This window comes from Onychomys torridus, chromosome 2 (genome assembly GCF_903995425.1).
Source record: "Onychomys torridus chromosome 2, mOncTor1.1, whole genome shotgun sequence".
Taxonomy (NCBI): domain Eukaryota; kingdom Metazoa; phylum Chordata; class Mammalia; order Rodentia; family Cricetidae; genus Onychomys; species Onychomys torridus.
In genome coordinates this window covers 135,589,222-135,614,363 of record NC_050444.1, presented here as the reverse complement: position 1 = coordinate 135,614,363, position 25,142 = coordinate 135,589,222, and the positions used below count along the sequence as shown (strand labels likewise).

Below are 25,142 nucleotides of genomic sequence, written 5' to 3'. Positions count from 1 at the left end.
GATAGCTTTGAATGGGTTCAGTTTTGTTTTCTATGTTGACTAACCTTAAAGAGGTAAGTCAAAATGCGGCACCGAGGAACTGGCGACTTTTAAGAGGAACTTGGGTCCTAGAGGCACCAGGCGCTTCCCCCAACGGCAGGCACACAGGAGACATCCCGTGAGGATATGGGAAGAAAGGGGCCCTAGCCTCCAAGACCGTGAGAAAACACATTCTATTGTTTAAGCCACCCGGTATGCGGTTGTTTTTTTTTTTTTTTTTTTTTAAGGCAGCCTTAGCAACCTAATGCATGCCTTTAGCGACATTAAAAATATATACCCCGGATTTTTTTTTTTAAGTTTATTGTTTTCTAGGCCCCTGTTGCCATTTGGGTTGTCGTCTATTTACTTTTCTACTTATCGATTTGACCAGAATGAGGTTAGGAGAAGGCAGGAACTGCATGCTATTTAAGGCTGCATCCTGAAGCCCGAAGAAGAATGAAAGAATGACGGAGAAGCGGCTTCCCCAGGAAAACCGGCCGGGGTACCCGGCCCCGGAGAGCCTGAGCAGGCGCCGGTGGCTCCGCTGGGCACCGCCCCTGGCTCGAGGAGTCACCCGCGGCTTCCGGCTTCCGGGATCTGGGTCGCGAGGCAGCCGGGAGGGCGGAGCCACGGGCAGGGCGCCGGCGCGGGCGGCGTGGGGTGGGCGGGTCCCGAGTGGAGGTGCTGGGCCCGCGCAGGGGCCTTAGGGGCGGGGTGAGACGGCCGCACTCTGGCATCTGGACCGCAGCGGCGCCGGGCGTCCTCGGCTGGAGCAGGAGATGCTCGGGTAGGCTCCCGGGTGCAGCGGGGGAGAAGCGGGAGAAGCTGGTATCCAGTCCGGAGGCCGACGGTACCCTGGGTCCCCACGGAAGCCTCGGTGCGCGCTGGGCGCCGCGGTGTGAGCGTGAAAGGCTGGCGGGAACCGATCCGCGCCGCCCGGGACTGCTCCAGATCTCCTCCGGTGAGTAGGCAGCCCCGCTGCCGGACCGAGGGCTGGTCGGGGTGACTGGCTAGCTGCGAGGTTCCAAGGATGGGTTCCAGCAAGCTTCTGTGATTGTCAGCTGCTTCGGAAGGAACAGCTGAAAGTTTCTGCACTTAGTAACGAGACTTTTTACGTATTCCGGGCTATTTCTACCAGCTCCCGGTCTCTTTGGACACTCAGTCATTCACCTTTCCCTCCCCTCCCCCAGACTTCAAAGAGCTGCCCAATCCCCGGGGGATGAGGGGAGCTGATTTTGGGCTCTCAGATCCCCTGGACTTGATCTCCGGTATCAGCAACTATTTGTCGCTGAATGGACGATGCAGATGATGGGGTTTGGGTTGTTTCCAAATTTGCTGCTAAGGTCAGTTCTGCAATGGTTTTGGTTGTACTTGACATACCGTATTTTTTCCATTCGAGTTCCATGGGAGCACGTACCCCTCCGTCAGTTTTAATTATTTATGAAAGGAGGATTCATTTCTCCGGCTGCTGGGCATCTTGGGTGCGTGGTTGCTGTTTGCTGTGTCAAAATGCAACTGTGTGGATTGTTTTATCAACTGAGATACTCAAACTGAACTTTAAATAACTTTAAAAAATGATGCTATGGGGCTTGCGAAGATGGCTTAGCCGGTAAAGGCTTTTGCAGCCAAGTCTAATGCCCTGAGTTCAATCCTGGTGGAAACAGAGAATCGACTCAAAAGTTGTGTGACTTCCACACCCCTTCCCATAAATAAGCACATGTAAATTTTTAAAAATTAAGATAGTGCTATTGTATAGCTTTAAAATGAAAAGGTTTTAATTGTTAACTTAGAGTTTGCTGAAGACTAACATTGTCTCAACACCGCATTCCTGTGCAGTACAGTTACCATCCACGTTTTATAGACGGGGGAAACAGAAGCCTGGACTTGAAATGCTTTAGAGCTTTATGTACAGGTCGCAGGGTTCTGACGTCAAAGATTTTTTCTTGACTCCAAATATGTAAGCAGGCAGAAGGAGCATGCAACTTACGAGGTAGAAAGTCAGGTCAGAGTGTGTGGACATTTGTACATTTTTGGGTGCTTGTCTCTGTATCTGTACAGTGTTTGGAGTTGAAGGGTACCTCTATATCCAGGACACTGTTATTTCAATATCGATGCCAAATCTTATAGGCCTTTTTGCAGTTATAAATACATTTCTGGACTTTTGGCTGTATGATGGGTGCTCTGGATCATGCCTTTCTTTTCTTTTTCTTTTTCTTTTTTTTTTTTTTTTTCCTCTCTTTTGGGGTCTTTTAGAGACAGGCTGTCCTGGAACTCACAGAGTTCTGGGTTTAAAGACATGCGCCACCACCACCCGGCTGGATTGCACCTCTCTAAGTAGGGAAGGGCACCTGCCACGACTTCCAACCTGAGTCCAGTCCCTGAGACCCACGTGGTAGAAGGAGAAAATGGACTCCCATAAGTTGTCCTGTGACCTCCACCTGGCACCGGGACACAAGCACACAGACAAATAAATGAATAAAGTTTTTAGCCGGGCAGTGGTGGTGCATGCCTTTAGTCCCAGCACTCAGGAGGGAGAGGCAGGTGGATCTCTGTGAGTTCTAGGACAGCCTGGTCTATAGAATGAGTTAGAGGACAGCCAGAGCTACACAAAGAAACTCTGTCTTGAAAACCAAAAAGAAAGAAGGAAGAGAGACAGACAGACAGAGACAGAGACACACACACACACACACACACAGAGAGAGAGAGAGAGAGAGAGAGAGAGAACGAACAAAGGTCTCAAACCAGCTCCCAGGACTGTCTCCCAAAGAAACACCGTCTGTTGTCTGTTTCCAGAGTTCTTCAGGTTACGTTGGTCTCTAATGTTTCAGGGTCTCAACAAACTTTGGTGGGTAGAAGCTTACCATCCGAGGAGGACCCTACACCTAGGAAGCCTGTCATCAAAAGTTCCAGCAGTTTCCCCAGCAGAAGCTGCCACCCCCAGTTAGGTGGGTGCCATCATGCCTCAGCAGCTCCTGATGACCCTGTCCACTGAGGCCAGCACCTGGGTGAAGTTGAACCATCCTGGGAAGACCAAGGAGGGGGTGCCCCTGTGGGAAGATGTGACAAAAATGTTTGAAGGAGAAGGTGAGAACAGCCTGAAAGTGGGAGATAAGAAGGTCTATGTGGGGTGCATGATTGATTTGGGGGTTGGGATATTTGTGAAGGAAATGCTGGGCTCCTAGTGACTTTTACTACGCACCACTTACATTTCCCGTCCCCAGATACAATATACAACAGGAAGATGGGCCGGCCACAGGCTACCACCCCACCCTCACCACACCCCCTCCCTACCCCCGCCACCAGGTTCCTGAGTGTGGGGATCTGACTCGGGACCCGAGAATCAAAGACTGTCCCGAGTCTCAGGCTTTCTGCAAAGCTCCTGGGCATCTGGACTCTAGTCAGTGTCTTTGACAGTATTAATCTTTTTGTGATCGTCTTCCTCTGAGTGGCAGGATCGAAATGTCTGACTGCTGTCATTTCTCCTAAGTTCTCAATTCCTTTTTGTTGTTGTTTTTAAGATTTATTTATTATAGTGTTCTGTCTGCATGTACACCTTCTGCCAGAAGGGGGCGCCAGACCTCATTCCAGATGGTGCCAGATCTCATTCCAGATGGTTGGGAGCCAGCATGGGGTTGCTGGGAATTGGACTCAGGACCTCTGGGAGAGCAGCCGTAACCGCTGAGCCATCTCTCCAGCCCCATTGTCACCTCCTTTAAGACAAGTGTTTCATGTGATCTCTTCATTCACATCCATGATGCTTTGTATTCAGTTGTTTTGCTTTGTTGTTGTTTTTATGCCCTAGCCAAGGGGCTTTGGCTAAACATCTTAACAGATGAGAAAAGAATAATTACCTCTCTTTGTTGGTGTTTTGTCAGCGTCTCTCATGTAGCCCAGCCTGACCTCCAACTTGCTATGTAGCAGAGCCTGGTCTTGAACTCTCTACCCTCCTGCTTCCACCTCCTGGTTGCAGGGATCAGAGGTGTGTGCCACCATATCTGGCCTGAATAATTATCTTGAATGCTTAGTATTCATTGATGAGGTAGACACACAGAGATGAAAACAGTAGCAGATAGCCTTAAAAGAGTTCTTTGGCATTGAGTGGGCAGGAAGCCATCCTCTGATCGCATGTACTAAGACATTTTCCCAAGACAGATACCACTGAATCAGGTCTAGAAGAGTATCTTAGTTTGTTTTTTTTTTAAATTGGAGAAAGGATAGAAAAATTTGTCCCTTAAGGAGTGGGTCACAGAGTGAACCATAGAGTGGGGAATGCTCAGCCTAATCAAAGGTTAAGAATGTGGTGCCAAGCTGAGTGGGTGGCTGAGGCCAGCCTGAGTGACAGAGTGAGACCCTGTCTAAAAAGTAAAGAGCAAGCCCCGTGTGGTCTGGAAAGCTTAAGTTCTGGTGCTCAGGGGGCCGAGGCGGAGGCAGGCAGGTCTCAAGCTCCAGGACAGCCAAGGCTACATGTGCTTTGTGAGTGTGTGGGGAAGGAGCCCATGCCAGTGGGGCTGGGGGCAGTTTTTCTGTTTGGTGATCTGGGAAGGCACACACCTCATGCTTTTTCTCCTTCTACAGCTCCAATATCCCATGGTACTGATGGGAGCCAACGAGAATGTTTATCGGATGGAGTGAGCCCCAGCGTCCCTGCAGCGGAATCCCAGGTGTGGTGGAGTTGCCTCTAATTTCCCTCACATTCCTTCTTAGATTTTAGAGATGTAAACTGTCTTTTTGAGAAGTAGAAGTAGGTTAAGACCAATAATTCAATCTGGGAGTCCCTTACAAGTTCCTTACATATAAATAATTAGAATTCTGTGGTGGTGGCAGTGTCCATTTTTATAGTGACTTCATCAGAAATGGACATTGTCCTAATATCAGGGTAGAAAGCAAAGAGAGTGATACTGCTCCACCCCAGCTCCAAACCGACAGAATCACTTGGCGTCTAAGACAAACATAACCAGTTTATCAGTAAAATAACCAAAGTGTTGTAGGGAGGGCTCCATGGCTAGGAGTGCTTGCTACATACTGGTGAAGACCTGAGTTCCAATCCCAGCCTCGGCATAACAGTCTGGGTGTGCTTGTAACCCCAGTGCTGAGGGTTGGAGATAAAGGACCTCTGTGGCTTGCCGTTTGCCAGCTTAGCTGAAGAAACCAAGCTTGAGGTTCAGAGAGAAACTCTGCCTCAACGGAATAAGGCAGAGAGTGATGTGATGGAGAAACCCAATGTCCTCCTTATGTTCCACCTCTGCAAACACAGGTGCACACACCTGCACACGTGTAAATATGCTACACACATGTACATACACAACAGATTAGAAAAGCAGTTTCTAACATAAATCATAACCATTAAATGTCTAAGTGAGAAGTACGTTCCAAGGTTCCTAGTGATCTGTGTGCATGACTGTGACCATTGGTATAGCATTAAAAACAGCCACATGAAAGGTGAATAGAGAAAAAAGTGGCCAGGCCACATAGACTACACCTTTCTCAGGTGAGTAGGAAACAAGAGAATCCAGAACCATTTGGGGAATTGTGTCAGAAGTAGGTCATCACTGCCTGATAGAAGTTTTGTTGGGACAGAAGGAAATTCTAGAATAGGTATAAAGAAATACTTACAGGGGCTGGAGAGATGGCTCAGTGGTAAAGAGCACTTGCTGCTCTTACAGAGGACTCAGGTTGATTCCCAGCATTCACATCAGGTAGCTCATAACCACCTATAACTTCAACTCCAGTTGGATCCAATGCCTCTGACCTCATGGGCACCTGCATGTACATGGTGTACATACATACACTCAGGTACACACACACACACACACACACACACACACACACACACACACACACACAGTAGAGAAATAAATCTTAAAAAAAAATATTTACCAGGAGATTTTTGGAGGCCTGGAGAGATGGCTCAGTGATTAAAAGCATGCACTGCTCTTGCAGAGGACCTGAGTTTGGTCCTAACATCCATGTTGGATGCCTCAAAATTGCCTGTAAGCTAGGCATGGTGGCACATGCCTTTAAGAGGAAGATGGATCTTTGACTTCAACGCCAGCCTGGTCTACAGAGCAAGTTCCAGGACAGCCAGGGCTATACATAGAAACCCTGTCTCAAAAAACAAAAACAACAACAATTTTTTATTTATTTTTTATTTATTTTTTTTACAGAAGTGAAAATATGAGATGCAAAATTTAGTGGCTTGTTTTTGTCTTGTGGGGTTTTTTTTTGTTTTTTGTTTTTTGTTTTCTGTCTGTCTCTTTAGTTCTGACAGTTTTGTTTATTATTTTTGGTTGTGAGCCTAGCCTTTAACGGCTGAGCCATCTCTCCAGCCCTTGTTTACTATTAATTAGTAGTATTATTTAGAAGAAAATAGGTTCTATTGAAATTTGGGCTTGAGGAAAATCACTTTTGCTTCCTTTGAAGTTGCTCCTGTCTGAACACACACTTTGGACTGTCTTTTTCGTTGTTGTTTTTGAGACAGGATCTCTCTACGTAGCCCTGGCTGTCCTGGAACTCACTCTGTTGGCCAGGCTGGCCTCAGACTCACAAAGATCGCCTGCCTCTGCCTCCTGAGTGCTGGGATTAAAATTGTGCACAACCCTGCCTGGCCTTGGGCTGTCTCCTTAAACAGACCTTCTTAGCATTACGCACTAGCCATCTGATTACAGGCATCCCACCCTGAACCCACTCAGTCTTATCTGAAGTGCGCTTCTTTTTAAAGCAGTGGTTCTTAACCTTCCTAATGCTGCAACCCTTTAATACACTTCCTTATGTTGTAGTGACCTCCAACCATAAAATTAATTTTTGTTGCTATTTCACAACTGTGGTTTTGCTACTGCTATGAATCCTAATGTATCTGGTATGCGGCCCACAGGTTGAGAGGCCCTGTTTTAAAGTCTAGCAGTGTGCCTTTGTCTGCAGCCCACTTTAACTTGGCTCTCCAGTTTTCCCCCTTTTGTTTGCACAGAGCCATGTTCCCTTTGAGCCTGTCTCCAGTGTGGCCTTACGTAGCTGGTGCATGCTGGTTTAGTCCGCTCACACGTTGTGATGATGTGGTGGCTTCTTTCTCGGTCCTGTTTGTATTTATTCCTTTGTTCATCTTCTACACTTGCTTTGGGATCGAATACTTTTTTCAGGGTTCCATTTTGGTCTTATAATGAGTTTTGGCTACTTTTTAAAAGTCCTATGGTGGTGCAGTCCTGTGAATCCAGCTCCCCGACCTTGTCTCTGACACTCCAGTCTACCTTAAGTGACAGTGACATTTGCTGCTCTTGCAAAAGACCTGGGTTCAGTTCCCAGCTCCCACCCATGGCTCCTAACCATCTGTATGTAACTCCAGTTCCTGGGATCCAATGCACTCTCCTAACCTCCTAGTGCGCCAGGCACACACGTGGTCCACATGCATACATGTAGGAAAAAGACTCATATACATAAATAAACCTTACAAAACAAAAACAAATAAGCAGGTGACTTTGAGATTCCATCTCACCGAAGTCAGAATGGCTGTCATCAAGAAAAGAGGCAACAAATGCTGGTGAGGATGTAGAGGGAAGGAACCCTTACTCACTGCTTGCGAACACAGCCATTATGGAAGTCAGTATGGAGTTTTCTCAAAAAAATTCAAATAAGACTTCCATATGTGATTGCATTATACCACTCCTGGACACATACCAGAGGGCTCTGTATTCTACCACAAAGACACTCTGCACATCATACTTACTGCTGTACTATTCACAGTGGCAAGACATGGAACAGCCGAGCTGCCCATCAGCCTGTGGATTCTGTGGGATGTCTTTCTGTACACTGTGAATATATGTTGCTCTGATTGGTCAATAAATAAAGCTGCCTTGGCCTATGGCAGGGCAGGATGGAAGGTGGGAAAATCCTAGAGAGACAGTGAAAGGAGAGTGGGAGAGATGCCAAAGCACCATACAAGAAGCAGCACGTAATAGGATGAGGTAGAGCCACGGAACACGTGGTGATACATAGATGAACAGAAATGGGTTAATTTAAGATGAAAGAGCTAGCTAGCAAGACGCCTGCCATAGGCCATACCGTTGGAAATTAATTTAAGCCTCTGAGTAATTTTTTTATAAGTGGCTGCAGGACCTCGGGGCCAGGTGGGACCAGAGACACTTACCACTGCATTTGATGGCTAATGCAAATGTGGTCTGCACACAATGGAACTTTATCAAGCTGTAAAGAAAAATGGAGTCGTGACATTTTCAGGACAGTGGATGGATCTGGGAGTTGTATAAAGTCAGGGGAGCAGACTCAGAAAGACTAATACCACATGGTCTCTCCTGTGTGGATCCTCACGAAGAATGTCTGCATGTCTGGGTGTGGATAGGGAAGTGTGGGAAGCAGTAAGGAGGTGAGAAGGACAGCGACACAGGGTGACGGACCGTGGGAAGGAGGCTGCGGGTGGGCATGGAAGGGCCCAAGCGGGCTTCAGGGGCACCAGGCCAAAGAAGGCTGGGGAGCCAGATTTTGTTTTAAAATGCCACAGCGAAACCTAACACAGTGTATGCTAGTTTAAACTTCTTTCAAGGAAAACAAACAGATGCGTAGGTATTAGGGACACTGAGTGTGAAGGCAAAAGCACTTCCTTCCCCCACCCGCTCGCCTCTGCTCTCATCTCCTCTTCTCCCCTGTCCTAAAGCTGCCTCCATCCATGCTGTTCTTGTTCCTGAGACAGATGTTCAGGCTGAGGCCTTTGGGACCATTCTAGAATCTGCTTCCCTCCGATTCCCACATGACCCTCCCCCACTGAATCTGCCTCGGGCCAAACAGTGCCTTCACTACTTTCACAGCGCCCCAGAGGCGATCACCTCCTCTCTCACTGGCTTCTCACCTTCTCATATTTTCTTCGGTCCTATATTCTTGGTTGTTTATAGCAGTCTCTGGACAGACCCAGCAGCTACTCTGGGCGAAACTGCTGTGGAATCCCTCTTAGAATGCTGCCAGAGCTCCTGAGGCTGCCTGGGGTGGACTGGCTCACACCGACTGTTTGACATTCCAGGGAGTGTTGACGTTCAAGGACATAGCTGTGGACTTCTCCCAGGAGGAGTGGGGACAACTGGCTCCTGCGTACCAGGATTTGTATCGGGAGGTGATGCTGGAGAACTACAGAAACCTGGTGTCCGTGGGTGAGGACCAACCAGCCTTCCTCATTTCATCTCTGCTACTGTGATTAAACCCCTCCCCCCCCAAAAAAAAAGCAACTCAGGGAAGAGAATGTTTATTGTCTCTTGATTTTAGTTCTAGTCCATTATTTTGGGGAGGTTGAGGCAAGAACTTAAGCATCACATCTGCTTCAAAGAGCAAAGGCTGGAATACATCTTTGCTTGCTTGCTCTCAGCTAGCTTTCTCTACTGTTGCGTAGTCCAAAGCCCCAGACTGGGGAATGGTGCCACCCACAGTGGACTGAGGTCTTCTCTCATTAATTATGACAGATTTCCACACCAACTTGATCTAGACAGTTCTTCAATTAAGAATCTTCTCAGAAAATCCACGAACAATCAATTTAAAAAAGCTTAAAAGATTACACATAAAAAAAGAATCTTGGGTGATTAAAGGTTGTGTCAAGTTGAAAATTAAAAAATTAACCACCATGCCAGCTTTCCTCCACAAACCTATCCATTATGAGAGCCATGTTGGTAAACTGTTGATGTCAGGGGTTCACTGGGTTTTGACTGTGGGTTCTGTATTAGAGATGTTCCTTTGAAGACCATGCCAGGGCATATCTGATGACTTCTTTAAGGGACAACTTTATTTGGTAGAGCTAGGAAAGAAAGGTGTAACCCTGTTGGTTATCAGAACCCTGAATAACGAAAAGCTGGACCAAAACTCTGGGACCAAAACTCTGGGGCGGTTCTTAAACAGCAGCGTCAACCTTCATAGTTCTTCGTTCGCTCTCTGAGCAGGGTATCGACTCTCCAAGCCTCATGTGATCTCCCAGTTGGAGAAAGGGGAAGGACCATGGATGGCAGACAGTCAAGGCCCAGAGGATCCCGTTCTCGGTGAGACCAGGGTAGATGAGCCCTGTGGGTAGGGAGGCCAGGTGCTGGGGTCTCTAGGCTGTGGGGAAGGCTCAGGGCGCTGGCAGGGCCTGTGCTAGGTCTCACTTCACGCCTCCCCATTGTTCCTTTCCTTCCCAAGCCTTGGCGAGTCTCCGCAATTAGAAGGGAGAGAAGTCTCGTCCTCATTCGAGTTAAGTCGGATCCCCTCACAGGACCAGGTCCACTGACATGAAACGTCTTATAGACGTTTGCTGTCTCTTTGAAGTGGTCTTTTTTCAGTGCCAAATCACACTGCACAGCTCCTTTTCTCTTTTGCTTTTATTTCTCCTTTTCCCACTATAATTTTATAGTTTTGATTCTCCTTTTAACTCATGTATGTAATTTTCTTCATAAAAAGTCCTGCAAGAGGGTTGTCTAGACAGCTCCGCAGATCAAGGTCCTTGCCGCCATGACTAAAGCCCTGAATGTGACCCCTGGAACCCACAATGTGACAGGAGAGAACTGACTTCCTGAAAGTTATCCTCTGACCTCTGTCCACGTGTGCTGTGATATGTGTGCACACACAAATATGTAATTTAAATAATTATTAAAAGCTTTTCTCTCACAAATAATCAGGAAAGTTAAAAGAAATAATGCAGTAATATTAAAGTGTTGGGAAAAATGCTGAGTTCTGAGAACTCTCAAGCTAACTGGCATGCAAAGCAGTGAAACGGACTGAGAGGCAGTTCGGTGTGCCTCATCAGATGAAGGTGCGGCTGCCCCATGACCCGGCAGCGCTGCCCCATGACCTGGCTGCTTTAGAGGCGTCACTCGCCGATGTGCATGGACAGATACGGATATGTGCGTGTTGACCACAGCGTTTGTATCACCTCTACTGTGGCATTTAGGAGGTAGGAGGTAGTAGCAGAAGGGTCAGGAATTCAAAGCCAATCCTGGTTTACATGAGACTCTGCCTCAAAAAGGAAAAAGGCTCAGGATTTTCTCCATGAAGGTCTTACACGTATTACAGATCCTATGTCAGATTTGTCATGAAATCCTGCACTTGCTACTATAGATGATATATTTTTAGAATTATATTTTGTTTATTGCCACTAAGTTAGTAACACTTTACTTTGAACATTTCTATCTTGACATATCTTTAAACTTTTATTCATTGTTTTCAGGCATTTTGAAACAGTATATTATTACTATGTAGCCCAGGCTGGCCTCAAACTCAAGGTGATCCTCCTGCCTCAGCTTCCTAAATATTGAGATTGCAAGGCAAGAGCCACCACACCCTGCTTTGATATTCCAGAATTAATATTCATAATGATCGTAAGTAGTGAGCCACTTTGTTTTCCCTGTTCTAAATAATAGTTGCTTGTGCATCCTGCTGCGTTTTATCATCCGTCACTGATAATGCTGAGACTTACACAGGCTGTGGGGCAGGAAACGGCCTGCACACGCCAGGACCACAAAGCGGGCAATGAGAAGAAAAAGAGGAAGGCTGCTGTGGCTTTGGTTTTCAGCCTGTGTCTTGATGGACTCTTAAAAGGGACCTTGTAGGGGCTGGAGAGATGGCTCAGAGCTTAAGAGCACTGACTGTTCTTCCAGAGGTCCTGAGTTCAATTCCCAGCAACCACATGGTGGCTCACAACCATTTATAATGAGATCTGGTGCACTCTTCTGGCCTACAGGCATATATACTGTATACATAGTAAATAAATAAATGAATGAATACATAATAAATAAATGGATGAATGAATAAATAAATAAATCTTAAAAAAAAAAAAGGTGACCTTGTAGAGGGCTTTGATACGTGAGCCAGCCACTGTGGTCCAAGAGGGCCAGGCCCTGCAATCATACTCGTCTATGTACGAGGAGTGAGGCCAGCCCGGGGTACTTGAGACCCCGTCTTAAAAAAACAAAACCTCCAATAAACAAGTAGTTAATTTTTAATTCAGTGAAATAGCAAAATTCCAAATTCACAATTCAGTCTTACTTTCTTTTCCCTCAGCTTTGGATGGGGTGCACAGATGGCTTCTCCCTGTCATCTCCCTCCTACCCAGGACCAGAACCAAGGGCCTACTAAACTCAAACTTTGTTATTGCCTCTGTGGTGGCGCACACCTTTAATCCCAGCATTTGGGGAGGCAGAGGCAGGTGGAACTCTGAGTTCAAGGCCAGCCTGGTCTATAGAGTGAGTTCCAGGACCACCAGAGCTACACAGAGAAACCCTGTCTCATAAAACCAAAAACCAATAACAAAATAAAAATAAAAAAGAACTTAGAGGAAATTATACCTTTCATGAATACAAACATGTCACCTGAAATATTAGTTAGGAATAGTGTAATGAGCTGCTAAGTAAGAATGAATTGCTAAGTAAGAAAACTAGCCAGAATTTAAAACATTTTTTTATGGAGTTTGGTTTTTTGACAGTTTTGTACATGTATTGTGTGCATTCTAATTATTATAATTAATCTTCCCATTGAGTCTCAAAAAATTAAATATAAAATTTAAAAACTAAAACAACTAATCAGAATTTTAAAGGACATTAACCTCAAACACAGCAGCAGCAGCCATTCTGGGTTTCTTATAAGTTTCCTTTATATATTATGTGTATGAGTGCTCTGTCTTCACGCACACCAGAAGGAATCTGATCCCATTACAGATGATTGTGAGCCACCATGTAGTTGTTGGGAATTGAACTCAGGACCTCTGGAAGAGCAAGCAGTCAAGTGTTCTTAACTGCTGAGCCATCTCTCCAGCCCCAGTGGTTGAGTTTTTTTCAAAGCATAATGAATGAGTTATTTGAATTCCTTTTTTTTTTTTTTTTTTTTCCAGAAACCAAGAAGTCAGCTGCAGAGAATGACACTTCCCTCAAGTTCTCTCTAAGCACCATGATGGAAAGGCTCATGGAGGAGGACACTGTTTGTTCTACATTGAGAAAAGCCTCCAGCTGCGATAAGACATTAGAAAGGCACCAGGAAACCCGTAGGAAAGGTGGGAGGCGAGTTGTTTTGACCCACGAAAAGGGACACCAAGAAGTGCACAAATTCGGGGAATACCTTGAGTGTTCCAATGTTATTTTAGAGCAGAAGCACCATAAATACAACCCAGCTAGGAGGAGGAGGAACAAATGTAAATTAGATTCAACTAACCATCCAATGAGCTGCATAGGAGCCAGGTTGTATGGGTGTAATATATGTGAAAAAATGTTCAAACAACCTATTCACCTTACAGAGCACATGCGAATTCACACTGGTGAGAAACCCTTCAGATGTAAGGAATGTGGACGGGCCTTTAGTCAGAGTGCCTCTCTTACTACACACCAGCGAATCCACACTGGAGAGAAGCCCTATGGATGTGAGGAGTGTGGCAAAACCTTCAGGCATCGCTCATCGCTCAACCAGCATCATAGAATTCACACTGGAGAGAAACCGTTCGTCTGTGATAAATGTCAGAGAGCCTTCAGCCAGAACATCAGCTTGGTCCAACACTTGAGGACTCATTCTGGAGAGAAACCCTTTAGCTGCAGTGAATGTGGGAAAACTTTCCGACAGCTTAGACACCTCAGTGAACACGTAAGAATTCACACTGGGGAGAAGCCCTATGCGTGCACTTCCTGCTGTAAAACGTTTAGTCATAGGGCATATCTCACACATCACCAGCGAATCCACACTGGTGAGAGACCCTACAAATGTAAGGAGTGTGGGAAAGCCTTTAGGCAAAGGATACACCTTAGCAACCACAAAACTGTTCACACCGGAGTGAAAGCCTATGAATGTAACCGTTGTGGGAAAGCCTACAGGCACGATTCATCCTATAAGAAACACCAGAGACGTCACACCGGGGAAAAACCTTATGAATGTAATGAATGTGGGAAGTCCTTCAGCTACAATTCATCACTGAGCCGACACCATAAAATACACAGGAGGAACTCTTTTCAAGATAATGCATAAAAAATGATAACAGGCCGTGAGAACAAAAGCAACTCTAAATTGGTGATTCTAAACTTTAAAATTTCAGGACTCAGATAAATTTGAGAAGTTAATGGCAGCTTTTTTTTTTTTTTTTTTTTTTTTTTTTTTTGAGCTGAGGATCAAACCCAGGGCCTTGCGCTTGCTAGGCAAGCGCTCTACCACTAAGCTAAATCCCCAACCCTGCAGCTTTTTATTTTACCAATATTGTAAATAAATGCTACTATTGATTACTACTGTCTGACACGTTTGCAAAATGATAAATTCAGCATTATGAAAAATTCACAATTTTTTTCTCATTTCTGGTAGATTAAAAAAGTATTTCTTTATGGATTCAGTTTGGGAACTACTGTTTCAAATATTATCACCTAGGCTGGGGAAGTGGCTCAGCAGGTAAAGGCACTTGCCCCTAAGCATGGTAACCTACCTGATTTTGACCTTGGGCTCTGTGTGGTAGGAGAGAGCTGGTCTCCACAAACTGCTCCCACCTCCATATGTGCTAGGCACACACACTAATTCTAAAGCATGACCCATGTCCTTTTATTAGAGTCACAGATTCGACCATCGTTTCTCCAAGCTTCTTATACCAGCTGCTTAAACACCTGTGCTCTTTTGAACAGTTCATTGATTTACACTACTGAATTCAATCTAGGACATCATGCATGATTGGCAAGTGCTACCACTAAGCAGCAGCATCAACTTTTTCTTCCCTTTTCTGAGACAGTCTTTCTTTCCCAAGGCTGACCTCACACTTATGATGTAGTCAAGAATGGCCTTGAACTTACGATCTCTCTTGCCTCTGTCTCTTATGGTCAGGAATTACAAACGTGGGCTACCACACTTTGTTGATGCAGTGCTGGGGACTGATCTCAGAGCTCTGTATGCCTGACAATCACCCTTCCAACTAAGGAACATCTCAGTCCTTTAGCTTTTTTTTTCTTTTTTAATTAATTTATTTTTTTAAAGATTTATTTTATTTATTACATATACAGTGTTCTGTCTGCTTGTAGGCTTGCAGGCCAGAAGAGGGCATCAGGTCTCTTCATAGATGTTGTGAGCCACCATGTGGTGCTGGGAATTGAACTCAGGACCTCTGGATGAACAGTCAATGCTCTTAACCTCTGAGCCATCTCTCCAGCCCTATTTTTTTTTAAATAAAAGATTTATTTATTTATTATGTACACAGAAGAGGGAGCCAGATCTCATTACAGATGGTTGTGAGCCACCATGTGGTGCTGGGAATTGAACTCAGGACCTCTGGAAGAGCAGCCAGTGCTCTTAACCTCTGAGCCATCTCTCCAGCCCCCCTTTTTTTCTTTTTTTAAAGTTTTAAGACTAGACTCACTGAGTTGCCCAGGCTAGCCCCAAACTCATGGTGCTTCTATCTTAGTATTCTGAGTAGCTGAGATTACAGGCTTATGCCATGAGGCTCAACTCAAACCCTGCTGAGTATAGCCAGTTTCCCCCTAGAGGTCTTAAGTTTGCAGAGATGTCCAAACTTGACATTACAACATGAAATTCACACTCAACTTTGCAGTTGGGGCTGGAGAGATGGTTCAGCCATTCAGAGTTTATGCTGCTATTGCAAAGGACCCACGTTTGGCTTCCAGCATTCACCTCAGGCCACTCACAACTCCATGTAACTCCCAATTCCAGGGCTATCTAATACCTCTAGCCTTTGTCAGTACCACATTTAAATTTACAGACTCAGACATGCGCATGTACACGCGCGCGCGCGCACACACACACACACACACACACAGGTAATTTTAAAAAGCATTAACCTTGAAATTGAGCTTAGAAGATCTCAAAGTAACTACAGTTTTGTGTTGAGCTTAAATCTTACCTATCCTGGAGTGAGTATAGCCCCTAAGCTGCCCCTTGCCTTGTCTGTAGCCAGTACCTGCTTGATGGCGGTTACCACCTAGAGTCACTCCTCTGTGACTGTTTTCCCTGAGACTCTCAGCATTCTCTTCTGTGCCATACACTAGGTCAATTGGTCTTACTGCCCTTTTACACTTCAATTTCCACCTCCATCTTACAAGTCTCCTGAGCTCCAACATACGTTCACTGTGGATATTGATTATTCCATAATTGCTTCAAACTTGACATGTTGGAACCTTTTGCTATCTTTTCAGTAAGGTCTGTATTCCTTAACTCAGATAGTTGTACCACCATGGATCCAACTCTTCAGCCAGAACTTGTTCTGAGCCATTACCTCCCCCGGTGAGTCCAAAGTACTGTTCTAGGACAGCCTCGGTTTACTACTGTCTAGGTCAGGTCAGCTTTCAAGTTCTTAGCACTTCCTAACTGCTTAGTCATCAGCTGATCTGCCTCCAGCACAGTAGTTCTCAACCTATGGGTTGTGACCCATGGGGGGGGGCATCTAACGACCCTTTCACAGGGGGCACATATCAGATATTTACATTATAATTCATAACAGTAGCAAAATTAACAGTTATGAAGTAGCAATGAAAATACTTTTATGGGGTTGGGGATTTAGCTCAGTGGTAGAGCGCTTGCCTAGCGAGCACAAGGCCCTGGGTTCGATCTTCAGCTCAAAAAAAAAAAAAATAGTTTTATGGTTGGGGTCACCACAATATGAGGAACTGTGTAAAAAGTCACAGCATTAGGAAGGTTGAGACCACTACTCTAGCAAATCTGCACTCATATGCTGCTACAATGACATACTAAAACACACACCCAATCATTATTGCTTAAAATCCATCAGTTATTTATGATTAAGTGGAGAAAAAGGCCATCTTATCTAAGTGCAGAACCATTGGTACTATTCCCACCCAAACATACTTTGGCTTTGTCATAAAGATTTTGTGGTCCCCAAATATCCAGTCATATTACTGGATTTTCTTGAGGCCTTATGCTGAGCTCTGGTAGCGTTATCAGGCTAAGCTTGGCCACTAACCTTCCATATCCCCTTAAAGAAAGAAGCGGAGAAGCCAGGTGGTGGTGGCACACGCCTTTAATCCCAGCACTTGGGAGGCAGGACAGCCAGGGCTGTTACAGAGAAAAGAGAGAGAGCAGGGGGCGGGGGTTCGTGCTTTGGAAAGAGGAACAGAGGTCTAATGATTCCCAAGACCATCTTTGGGGTCCTAACATGCGGTTTACGTTTATTTATTTTGGTTTTTGGAGACAGGGTTTCTCTGTCTGGCCCTGGCTGTAATCCCGTGCTGGGATTAAAAGTGTGTGACGTCATGCCCTCGGAAGTTTAGGTTTAAAGAGGCCAAGAGAGATGCACAACTAAGCTGTGTGGCCCTGCCCATTGTCTCAGCTAGTATTTCCTGCAGAGTGTGTGGTCTGATAAGTGGTAAAACCATGTGAAGTCTCCTCCCGAGAGGCAAGTCCTCCTCTGGATGGCACGATGCTACTTCCCTTCCTCCAGCATGGATACTGGGAAATTAATTTCTCTGGGTCCGCTCTTCAACAGTGCCAAAGGAGGAGGCTTCCCTCTTTGCCCCGCCACACTGACTCTAGTATTTCGTTGGCTTTAGTCCTCACCTGTGCAATTTCCTCTTTTTTTTCTGCCCAAGTTCTTTGGCATCCATTTGTCCTTCCACAGATCAGAGAATAATATAATACACTTTATTTAAAAAAAATAAACTGGGTTCGGTCCTGAGCTCCGGGGGGAAAAATCTTAAGAAAGAAAGAATCTGGGCATAGGGGCACAATGCCTGTACTCCCAGCACGGATAAAACAGAGGCAGGAATATCCCAATTGGAGGCCAATAAAAGGAATGAAAAACCCGAGGGCCCTGACAACAGGAGCGCCAGCGTCTTTGAAGCTAGAGTTCGTTCCCTTAAGCGGGGAAAGCTGGTGCCAGAGGCTAAGATCCGGATTCGGGGTCCAAGGGTGTCAGAATCCAGCTGCACTGGGAACAGCCAGGGTGACCGCCAAGACCTTCCTCTCATCAGCGGTGGCAAGAGACCGGACAGTGACAGCTAGAACCTTCTGGGCTAAAAGACACTAGACACGGCGGCAGATGCAGCTGTAGCAGGTTTTAAATACCCCGCTCATCTCTAGTCTCAAGACACCGGAAAGGGGGTGCAGGGGGGGGGGGCGGCTCTGAAAAGGGGCGGTCCTCGAACCGCCGCCAGGAATTCTGGGACTGTGGTGGTGGTGAGGGACCCTCCCGTTCGGGCCCGCCCCCGGTGCAAGCTTCCTAATAGTATTTTGATCCGGGCCCGATAGAGTCCTGGCGCGTGGGCTCAGTACACTTGAGGGTGCGTGGGGCACACCAGGGGGTACTGGGGCTGAGTGGAAAGCACACGCCTGGAAGGCCTGGAACGAGTCCCGACGCAGTGGACAAAGGCAGTGGCGGGAAGCCGGAACCCATCGGCGAGGCAGGGCCTCGGACCTCGGGCTGCCGCTGGGAACCTGGGGTCGGCAGTGAGCGCCAAGTGCAGGGGTTGCCTTCTGGGGAACGGGAAGAAGTTTTGGAGACCTTGCCTGGAGAAGCCAGGCCTAGGAGGACTTATGGTAGGCAGCTGCCCCTGCAGTGTGTCTCAAGTAGAAACACGGTGATGTGAGGGAATGAGTGGTCAGGTCCATCTTCCCTCGCTTTGCCGTTTTAATATGCGCCCTTCCCTGTGAGGAGGGAAATCAGCTAAGGCCCAGGTGAGTCCTGCTCTCGTGAAGTTACCACTTTTCTGAGCGAGTAGATACATAGATTCATCACTTCCTTTGAAAGAGAGAGGAAAGCTGCGTTTGTGTGTACGGTGTTTTAGCTGATTGGACATGGAAGGATTAGTTTACCAGTTCCACATTTTAAAGATGGGCCGGTGTCCCAGTGGCATCAGAAGTTTGTTGTTTGTTTGTTTTTGGCGCGGGGTGTGGGGCGGTTGGTTTTTCGAGACAAGAGTTTCTCTGTGTAACAGCCTTAGCTGTCCTGGAACTTAACTCTTGTAGACCAGACTGGCTTCAAACTCACAGAGATCTGCCTGCTTCTGCCTTCTGAGTAATGCGGTTAAAAGGCGTGCGCCACCACCTCCTGAGCATCAGAATTTTTTTTTTTTTAAAGATTTATTCATTTATTATGTATACAGCATATATGTCTGCAGGCCAGAAGAGGGCGCCAGATCTCATTACAGGTGGTTGTGAGCCACCATGTGGTTGCTGGGAATTGAACTCAGGACCTCTGGAAGAGCAGTCAGTGCTCTTAACCTCCAAGCCATCTCTCCAGCTCCCAGAATTTTTTTTTAAAAGATATTCTTTTCTCAGTCTTTTCTCATCCCTCATACCCCTACCTGTTTTTATTTATTTATTTTTTTTATGTTGAATTTTTATTGAATGTTTTACCTGCATATATGTAAGTGTGCTACTTGTGTGCCCAGGGAAACCAAAAGAGAGTGTTGGATCCCCTGGAACTGGAGTTACAGACAGTTGTGAACTGTCATGTGGATTCTGGGAATTGAACTCCTATCCTCTGGAATAGCAGCCAATGCTCTTAACCACTGTTCCATCTCTCCAGCCCCCAGAAAAAAAAATTTAATGTGCCCAGGATTATTCAAGAAACAAGTAGCACCCTAGCAAATTCTACTGGATGTTGCAGGATTAGATTAAAAATCTGTGGACTCTTGACACTGATCTGGTATTTTCTGATCATCTCATTCTTTTTCACCTAATAATTTTTAGCTATACCTATGCACTTTTTAAACATATATGTTCACATATATTTAATAGTGATACTAATATATATGTATGTATCTTTTTAAAGAAGTATGCCAGGAGGGTGCATGCTGTTAATATCAGCAAAGGCAGAGGCAGGTGGATCTCTGAGTTTGAGTTCAATCTGGTCTACAGAATGAGTTCTAGGACAGCCAGGGATCCAAATCCTGTCTCGAGCCCCCCTCCCCTTCAAAAAGAAGTCAGAAGCCTTTTTTAAAAGTGTATAAAATGAGTCATTTTATGGATGCTGTAGTAGCTTTCTAATTCATCTATGGTCTATCTGAAAATGCTGGTCCAGGCACTAAGATGATGTTGACAAGTCATCACATGTCAACAGTACATTGTGTCATCTTCCTTTCTGAATTTTTTTTTCAGCATGAGAATGTCTAGGCTAGCCTGGCAGTGATGTTGCACACCTTTAATCCCAGCACTTGGGAGGCAGAGGCAGGTGGATCTCTGTGAGTTCGAAGCCAGCCTGAAATAGTGACAAGCACCAGTGTGGGGCTAAAACAAGTTTGTATAAAGAAGATCATTTATAAGGTCATAAGGGTAAGTTTTTCATTTTTGCTGTTGTTTTGAGAAATGGGCTAATGTAGCCCAAGCAGGACAGCTTGTCTGTGTAGCTGTGAGACCTTGAACTCTGATGCCTCCTACTTCCACCTCCTATGTGCCGGGGATACAGGCAGGCCCTGCCACTCATGGCTGGTAAGTGTACATTACAATTCACTAAGAGATATGTTAATAATGCTCATCATTAATATATCTCAAGACCTATAGTCATTAAAGATGGTGAAATAATATTCCAAATCTGTAGAGTTTTGAAGTAAAATAGGCCAACCTCAATGAAACCAAGGCCAAGAAAAGTAAGATTTGCCTAAAGTCATCCACAATATGTTAGTGGCTGATCCATGAATAAAACAAAAGTAGTTCTAGTCTCAAAAAAATCCTGCCGGGCTATGATTATAACTTAGTGGCACCACTTACTTACCCTGTGGAATGACCAGGATTCTCTCTCGAAGAGAAAACAAAAAGCAGACGTGGATGGATGGATGATAAATGCAAAGACTCATTTTATAAAGCGTACCTGTGTGTAACTCTTTGGAACTATTAATTAGTCATAAGTAAATTGGCTTCTTAGTGCTGGGGTTGTAGTTTAGAAGTAGAGCACTTGTCCACCACGCATTAAGGCCCCGGATTCACTTCCCAGTACTGCAACCAGTGGATGCATCAGTCAGCCAATACCATGATTCTTTTAGTCTCACTGGAATTTTCGAGTTTTTGACGATGTTTGGTACATTATTTAGCTCCCTCCTTGTTCAGTCTAGAATTGCACCATGGCTGAGACTGGGGAAGAGGAGACCGCATCAGCAGAAGCCTCGGGGTTCTCGGACTTGAGTGACTCGGAGTTGGTAGAACTTCTGGACCTGGAAGAAGCCAAAGAATCAACTGTTTCACTTAGCAAGCCCGGCCCTTCTTCTGAACTCCCTGGGAAGGATGACAAACCTGTAAGCTTGCAGAACTGGAAACATGGGTTGGATGTCTTGTCACCCATGGAGAGATTCCACTTGAAATATTTATATGTCACTGACCTGTGTTCTCAGAACTGGTGCGAATTGCAAATGGTATATGGAAAGGAACTCCCTGGTTTTCTGACACCTGAGAAGGCAGCTGCTTTGGACAGTGGTGCCAGCATCCACCTAGCAAAAGAACTAGAACTTCATGATCTTGTGACTGTCTCCGTCACCACTAAAGAAGATGCCTGGGCAATTAAGTTCCTGAACATCCTATCAATGATTCCTACCCTACAGTCAGAAGGGCGCATCAGAGAGTTTCCTGTGTTTGGGGAAGTGGAGGGAGTATTTCTTGTTGGAGTGATTGATGAGTTGCACTACACATCCAAGGGGGAACTGGAGCTGGCCGAACTCAAGACAAGAAGGCGCCCAGTGCTCCCTCTGTCCGCTCAGAAAAAGAAAGACTGTTTTCAAGTTAGCCTATACAAATACATCTTTGATGCCATGGTACAAGGGAAAGTGAGTCCTGCAAGCCTAATCCACCATACAAAATTGTGTCTAGACAAGCCACTGGGGCCTTCAGTGCTGAGTCATGCCCGACAAGGAGGCTTCTCTGTGAAGTCTTTGGGTGACCTCATGGACCTGGTTTTCTTGTCTCTTACACTGTCTGATCTCCCAGCTATTGATACCCTAAAACTCGAGTATATCCATCAAGAGACTGCCACTGTGTTGGGCACAGAGATTGTAGCCTTTGAAGAGAAAGAAGTGAAGAGCAAGGTGCAGCATTATGTGGCCTACTGGATGGGCCACCGAGATCCTCAAGGCGTTGATGTGGAAGAGGCATGGAAGTGTCGGACCTGTGACTATGTAGACGTCTGTGAGTGGAGGAGGGGCCGTGGAGCGCTGAGCTCTTGGTTGGAGCCCAAAGCCAAGGAGTTGAAATGAACAGAAGATACACTTTCAGAAATGTTGATCATTTCTGATCTTAATATACTTGTGTAAAAGGACCTGTCTCTCAGCTTGGCTTTCATGGATAAAGTTTTTATTTTTATGCCTGTGACCTTTAAAAACATTCCAACCCAGGGCCAAGGATCGGGAAAGAATGGAGAGATTTGGGGTTATAGTGACCTTGGAGCTTTGAGATGAATTGCAAAGATACATCGTGTCTGTAGCAAGGTATCCTTCACTAATCACTGTTTTCTCAAAATTATTTGAGTTCTGATTTTTTTTTACATTTTTCATAATAAAAATGAAATGCTCTCTAGAACTGTTGAATTGATGTTTGTGTGTTTGCTGATCTCAGTCCTTTAAAGACTAGTATACATAATTGTATAGTAGCACAATCTGTTAAGTTCATGCATAATAAACATTTTAGAAATAGAGCTAATAGAATAAGCAGACCAAGAATTTAAAATAAGCATACTATTCTCAAAGAGATGATGCAAGAAGTCATAGAAGTGAAAATATTAGATGAAAAATACATATGAAATAACAGTATTCACACATTATATAATCCAGCACTACCACTCCTGGGCGTATGCCAAGGGAAATTCAATGTACAATAGGAAATATGAAAAAAAATACTTTCACAAATACAAAAACCTAGAAACTATCCTGATGCCCATCATCAGGTGATTAAAGTTATGTAACAACCAAAACATGATCCGCAATGACATGTAGCAATATCCATGAATCTTAGCAACACAGTAGGTAAAAGGGTAAGTCTAAAAACATCCATGCAGCAGGACATCCTTTTTCATAAAGTAGAAAACAAACATTTAAAGGAAAATGTAATGGGAGAGTTAGATTACAGCCTGTCTCTTTAAGATACTAGTCATGTAGGAGGCCAGATCTCACAGCCTGAAGACTTGAGGCCTCATCCCTCCTAGAGTTGACAGGCCACTGCTGGAAGGATTAAAACACATTGGAGTGGGGAGAGCAAACCCTACCTAGCTAGACAAAGGAGAACTAGCTGTGCTTTCCCTGACGTTCAATTATGGTCTGGCTCCAGATCAATTCAAACTACATAGTCTCCATAGCAAAGACATATATTACCTTAAAGCCCTCGCCCACTAGGAAAATAGTATAAATATAAGTTCTGTCTTTGTTCCCCGGAAGTGCACACCCTCCTTCCTGTCTGCTGACAATCCAAGTCCCCAAGTGGTGGAATAAAGAACCTGCTTTCACCTGGAATGTGCTTATCACCTGTTTATAAAGCCAGCTCTTTCTCCATTGTCTATTTAACAGACACATTTTCAGGGTACCAGAAAGCAGAGGAACCCCATTAAACATCACCGAAGAAGCAGGAGACCCAAACTGAATGGCTATCACCTGGAAATCAAGGACACGATAGAGACAATGTTGGAGAATTTGTAAAAGTTGATGGATGGTACAGGTGCATGTATTCGATTCCTTGTACCTACATAGTGGAAAGAGAATCAAATGTCCTCTGATCTCCACACACACTGTATTAATGTAATTAAAGAAAAGATGAATCATTACAGTAGGAGATAAAATAGGTAAGCTTGGATCTGGGGAGATGGTTCATTTGGTCAGGTGCCAGCTATGAAGCATGAGAACCTGAGTTCAATCCTAGCATGCATTTAAAAGTGGATGCAGTGGGTCAGAGACTGACTAGTACGAAGTGGGTAGAGACAGGCAGATCCCTGGAACTTATTGGTCAATCAATCCACCTAATTGGCTAGCAAATTGACAGTACGTGTCTAGGCCAGAGAGATGGGTCAGTGGATAATAGTGGTTAAAAGTGTTTTCTACTCACAGCTTGTAACATCAATTCCAGGGAATCCCATGCATTCTTTTTACTTCCAATGGCTTCTGCACACACGTGGTGTACACATATATACTCAAGGACACACAAAATAAAGTTTGTCTCTAACACAAAGCAATCCACAGCACCTGAAACTGTCAATTGTAAAATACGTTTCAGTAAAAATTTTCCAGATGCGGTGGTACAAGTTTAAGGCCAGCCTGGGCTACATAACGAGCACCAGATTAGCCAGAGCTATAGTGTGAGACCTTGTCACCAAACAAAAAGTAAAGTAAAACATGAAGAGGGCTGGTGAGATGGCTCAGCAGGTAAAGGTGATTGCCTCACAAACCTGATGACCTGAGTTCAATCCCTGGGACCCACAGAAAAGTGGAAGGAGCCCACTCCATAAAGTTACCCTCTGGCCTCCACACACATCATGGCATGTGTTTACATAACCCCCCCTCTACACATACACCACCAATAATAATTTTTTTATTTTTTATTTTTTTAAAAGATTTATGGGAATTGAACTGAGGATCTCTGAAAGAGATGCCAGTGCTCTTAACCTCTGAGCCATCTCTCCAGTCCAATTTATTTTTTTTTAAAAATGTGCATTGGTGTTTGCCCACATGTATGTGTTTATGAGGGTACCAGAACCCCTGGAACTGGAACTGGGGTTGTGAGCTGTCATGTGGGTGCTGGGAATTGAACCTGGGTCCTCTGGAAGAACAGCCAGTGCTTGTAACCACTGAACCATCTCTCTAGCCACCAATAATTTAAAAAAAAAACAAAAAATTTTTGGCTTTTTGAGAATAATAATTTTTTTTGAGATAGGGTTTCTCTGTGTAACAGTCCTGGCTGTCCTGGAACTCGCTTTGTAGACCAGGTTGACCTCAGACTCACAAAGATCCACATACCTCTGCCTTCTGAGTGCTGGGACTAAAGTCGTGAGCCACCATGCTGGGCTGATAATAAAATTTTTAAAGGGATAAAACATAAAACAGATCCAGCCAAAGTCTCTTACTCTATCTTTTCAACTGTTAGTCTTAAATTGTTGTATGTGCGTGTGTATGATTCTATATTTCTATCATCTATGTGTCCACAGTGTTTACATGGCTACATCAGTCATATTGTATATGCTTTTTCTGCAGTGTGCTTTATTCATTGAATGGCTTTGGTTTTTT

The 25,142-nt window shown here is 45.0% G+C and overlaps 2 protein-coding genes across 7 annotated transcripts; both read left to right on the top strand.

The window, feature by feature from the left end:
- Nucleotides 1-366: 366 nt before the first annotated feature.
- On the top strand, nt 367-14,071 carry LOC118578676 (zinc finger protein 69 homolog). Of its 3 annotated transcripts, XM_036179823.1 has the most exons (6): nt 367-979; nt 2,847-3,102; nt 4,594-4,679; nt 9,038-9,164; nt 9,942-10,037; nt 12,860-14,071. In XM_036179823.1, exons 2-6 carry the CDS (start codon nt 2,976-2,978, stop codon nt 13,975-13,977), a joined length of 1,554 nt encoding a protein of 517 aa, XP_036035716.1. In that variant the 5' UTR covers nt 367-979; nt 2,847-2,975; the 3' UTR covers nt 13,978-14,071. The 3 variants fall into 3 exon arrangements, with proteins under 3 accessions (XP_036035716.1, XP_036035717.1, XP_036035715.1); XM_036179824.1 differs by lacking the exons at nt 367-979; nt 2,847-3,102 and having other exon boundaries at nt 4,215-4,679; nt 12,860-13,018; nt 13,259-14,071; XM_036179822.1 differs by lacking the exons at nt 367-979; nt 2,847-3,102 and having other exon boundaries at nt 4,215-4,679.
- A 6,036-nt stretch (nt 14,072-20,107) lies between these two features.
- On the top strand, nt 20,108-22,436 carry Exo5 (exonuclease 5). Of its 4 annotated transcripts, XM_036178737.1 has the most exons (3): nt 20,108-20,226; nt 20,998-21,182; nt 21,279-22,436. In XM_036178737.1, exons 2-3 carry the CDS (start codon nt 21,012-21,014, stop codon nt 22,131-22,133), a joined length of 1,026 nt encoding a protein of 341 aa, XP_036034630.1. In that variant the 5' UTR covers nt 20,108-20,226; nt 20,998-21,011; the 3' UTR covers nt 22,134-22,436. The 4 variants fall into 4 exon arrangements, with proteins under 4 accessions (XP_036034630.1, XP_036034628.1, XP_036034627.1 ...); XM_036178735.1 differs by having other exon boundaries at nt 21,003-22,434; XM_036178734.1 differs by having other exon boundaries at nt 20,998-22,434.
- The last annotated feature ends 2,706 nt before the right edge of the window (nt 22,437-25,142 follow it).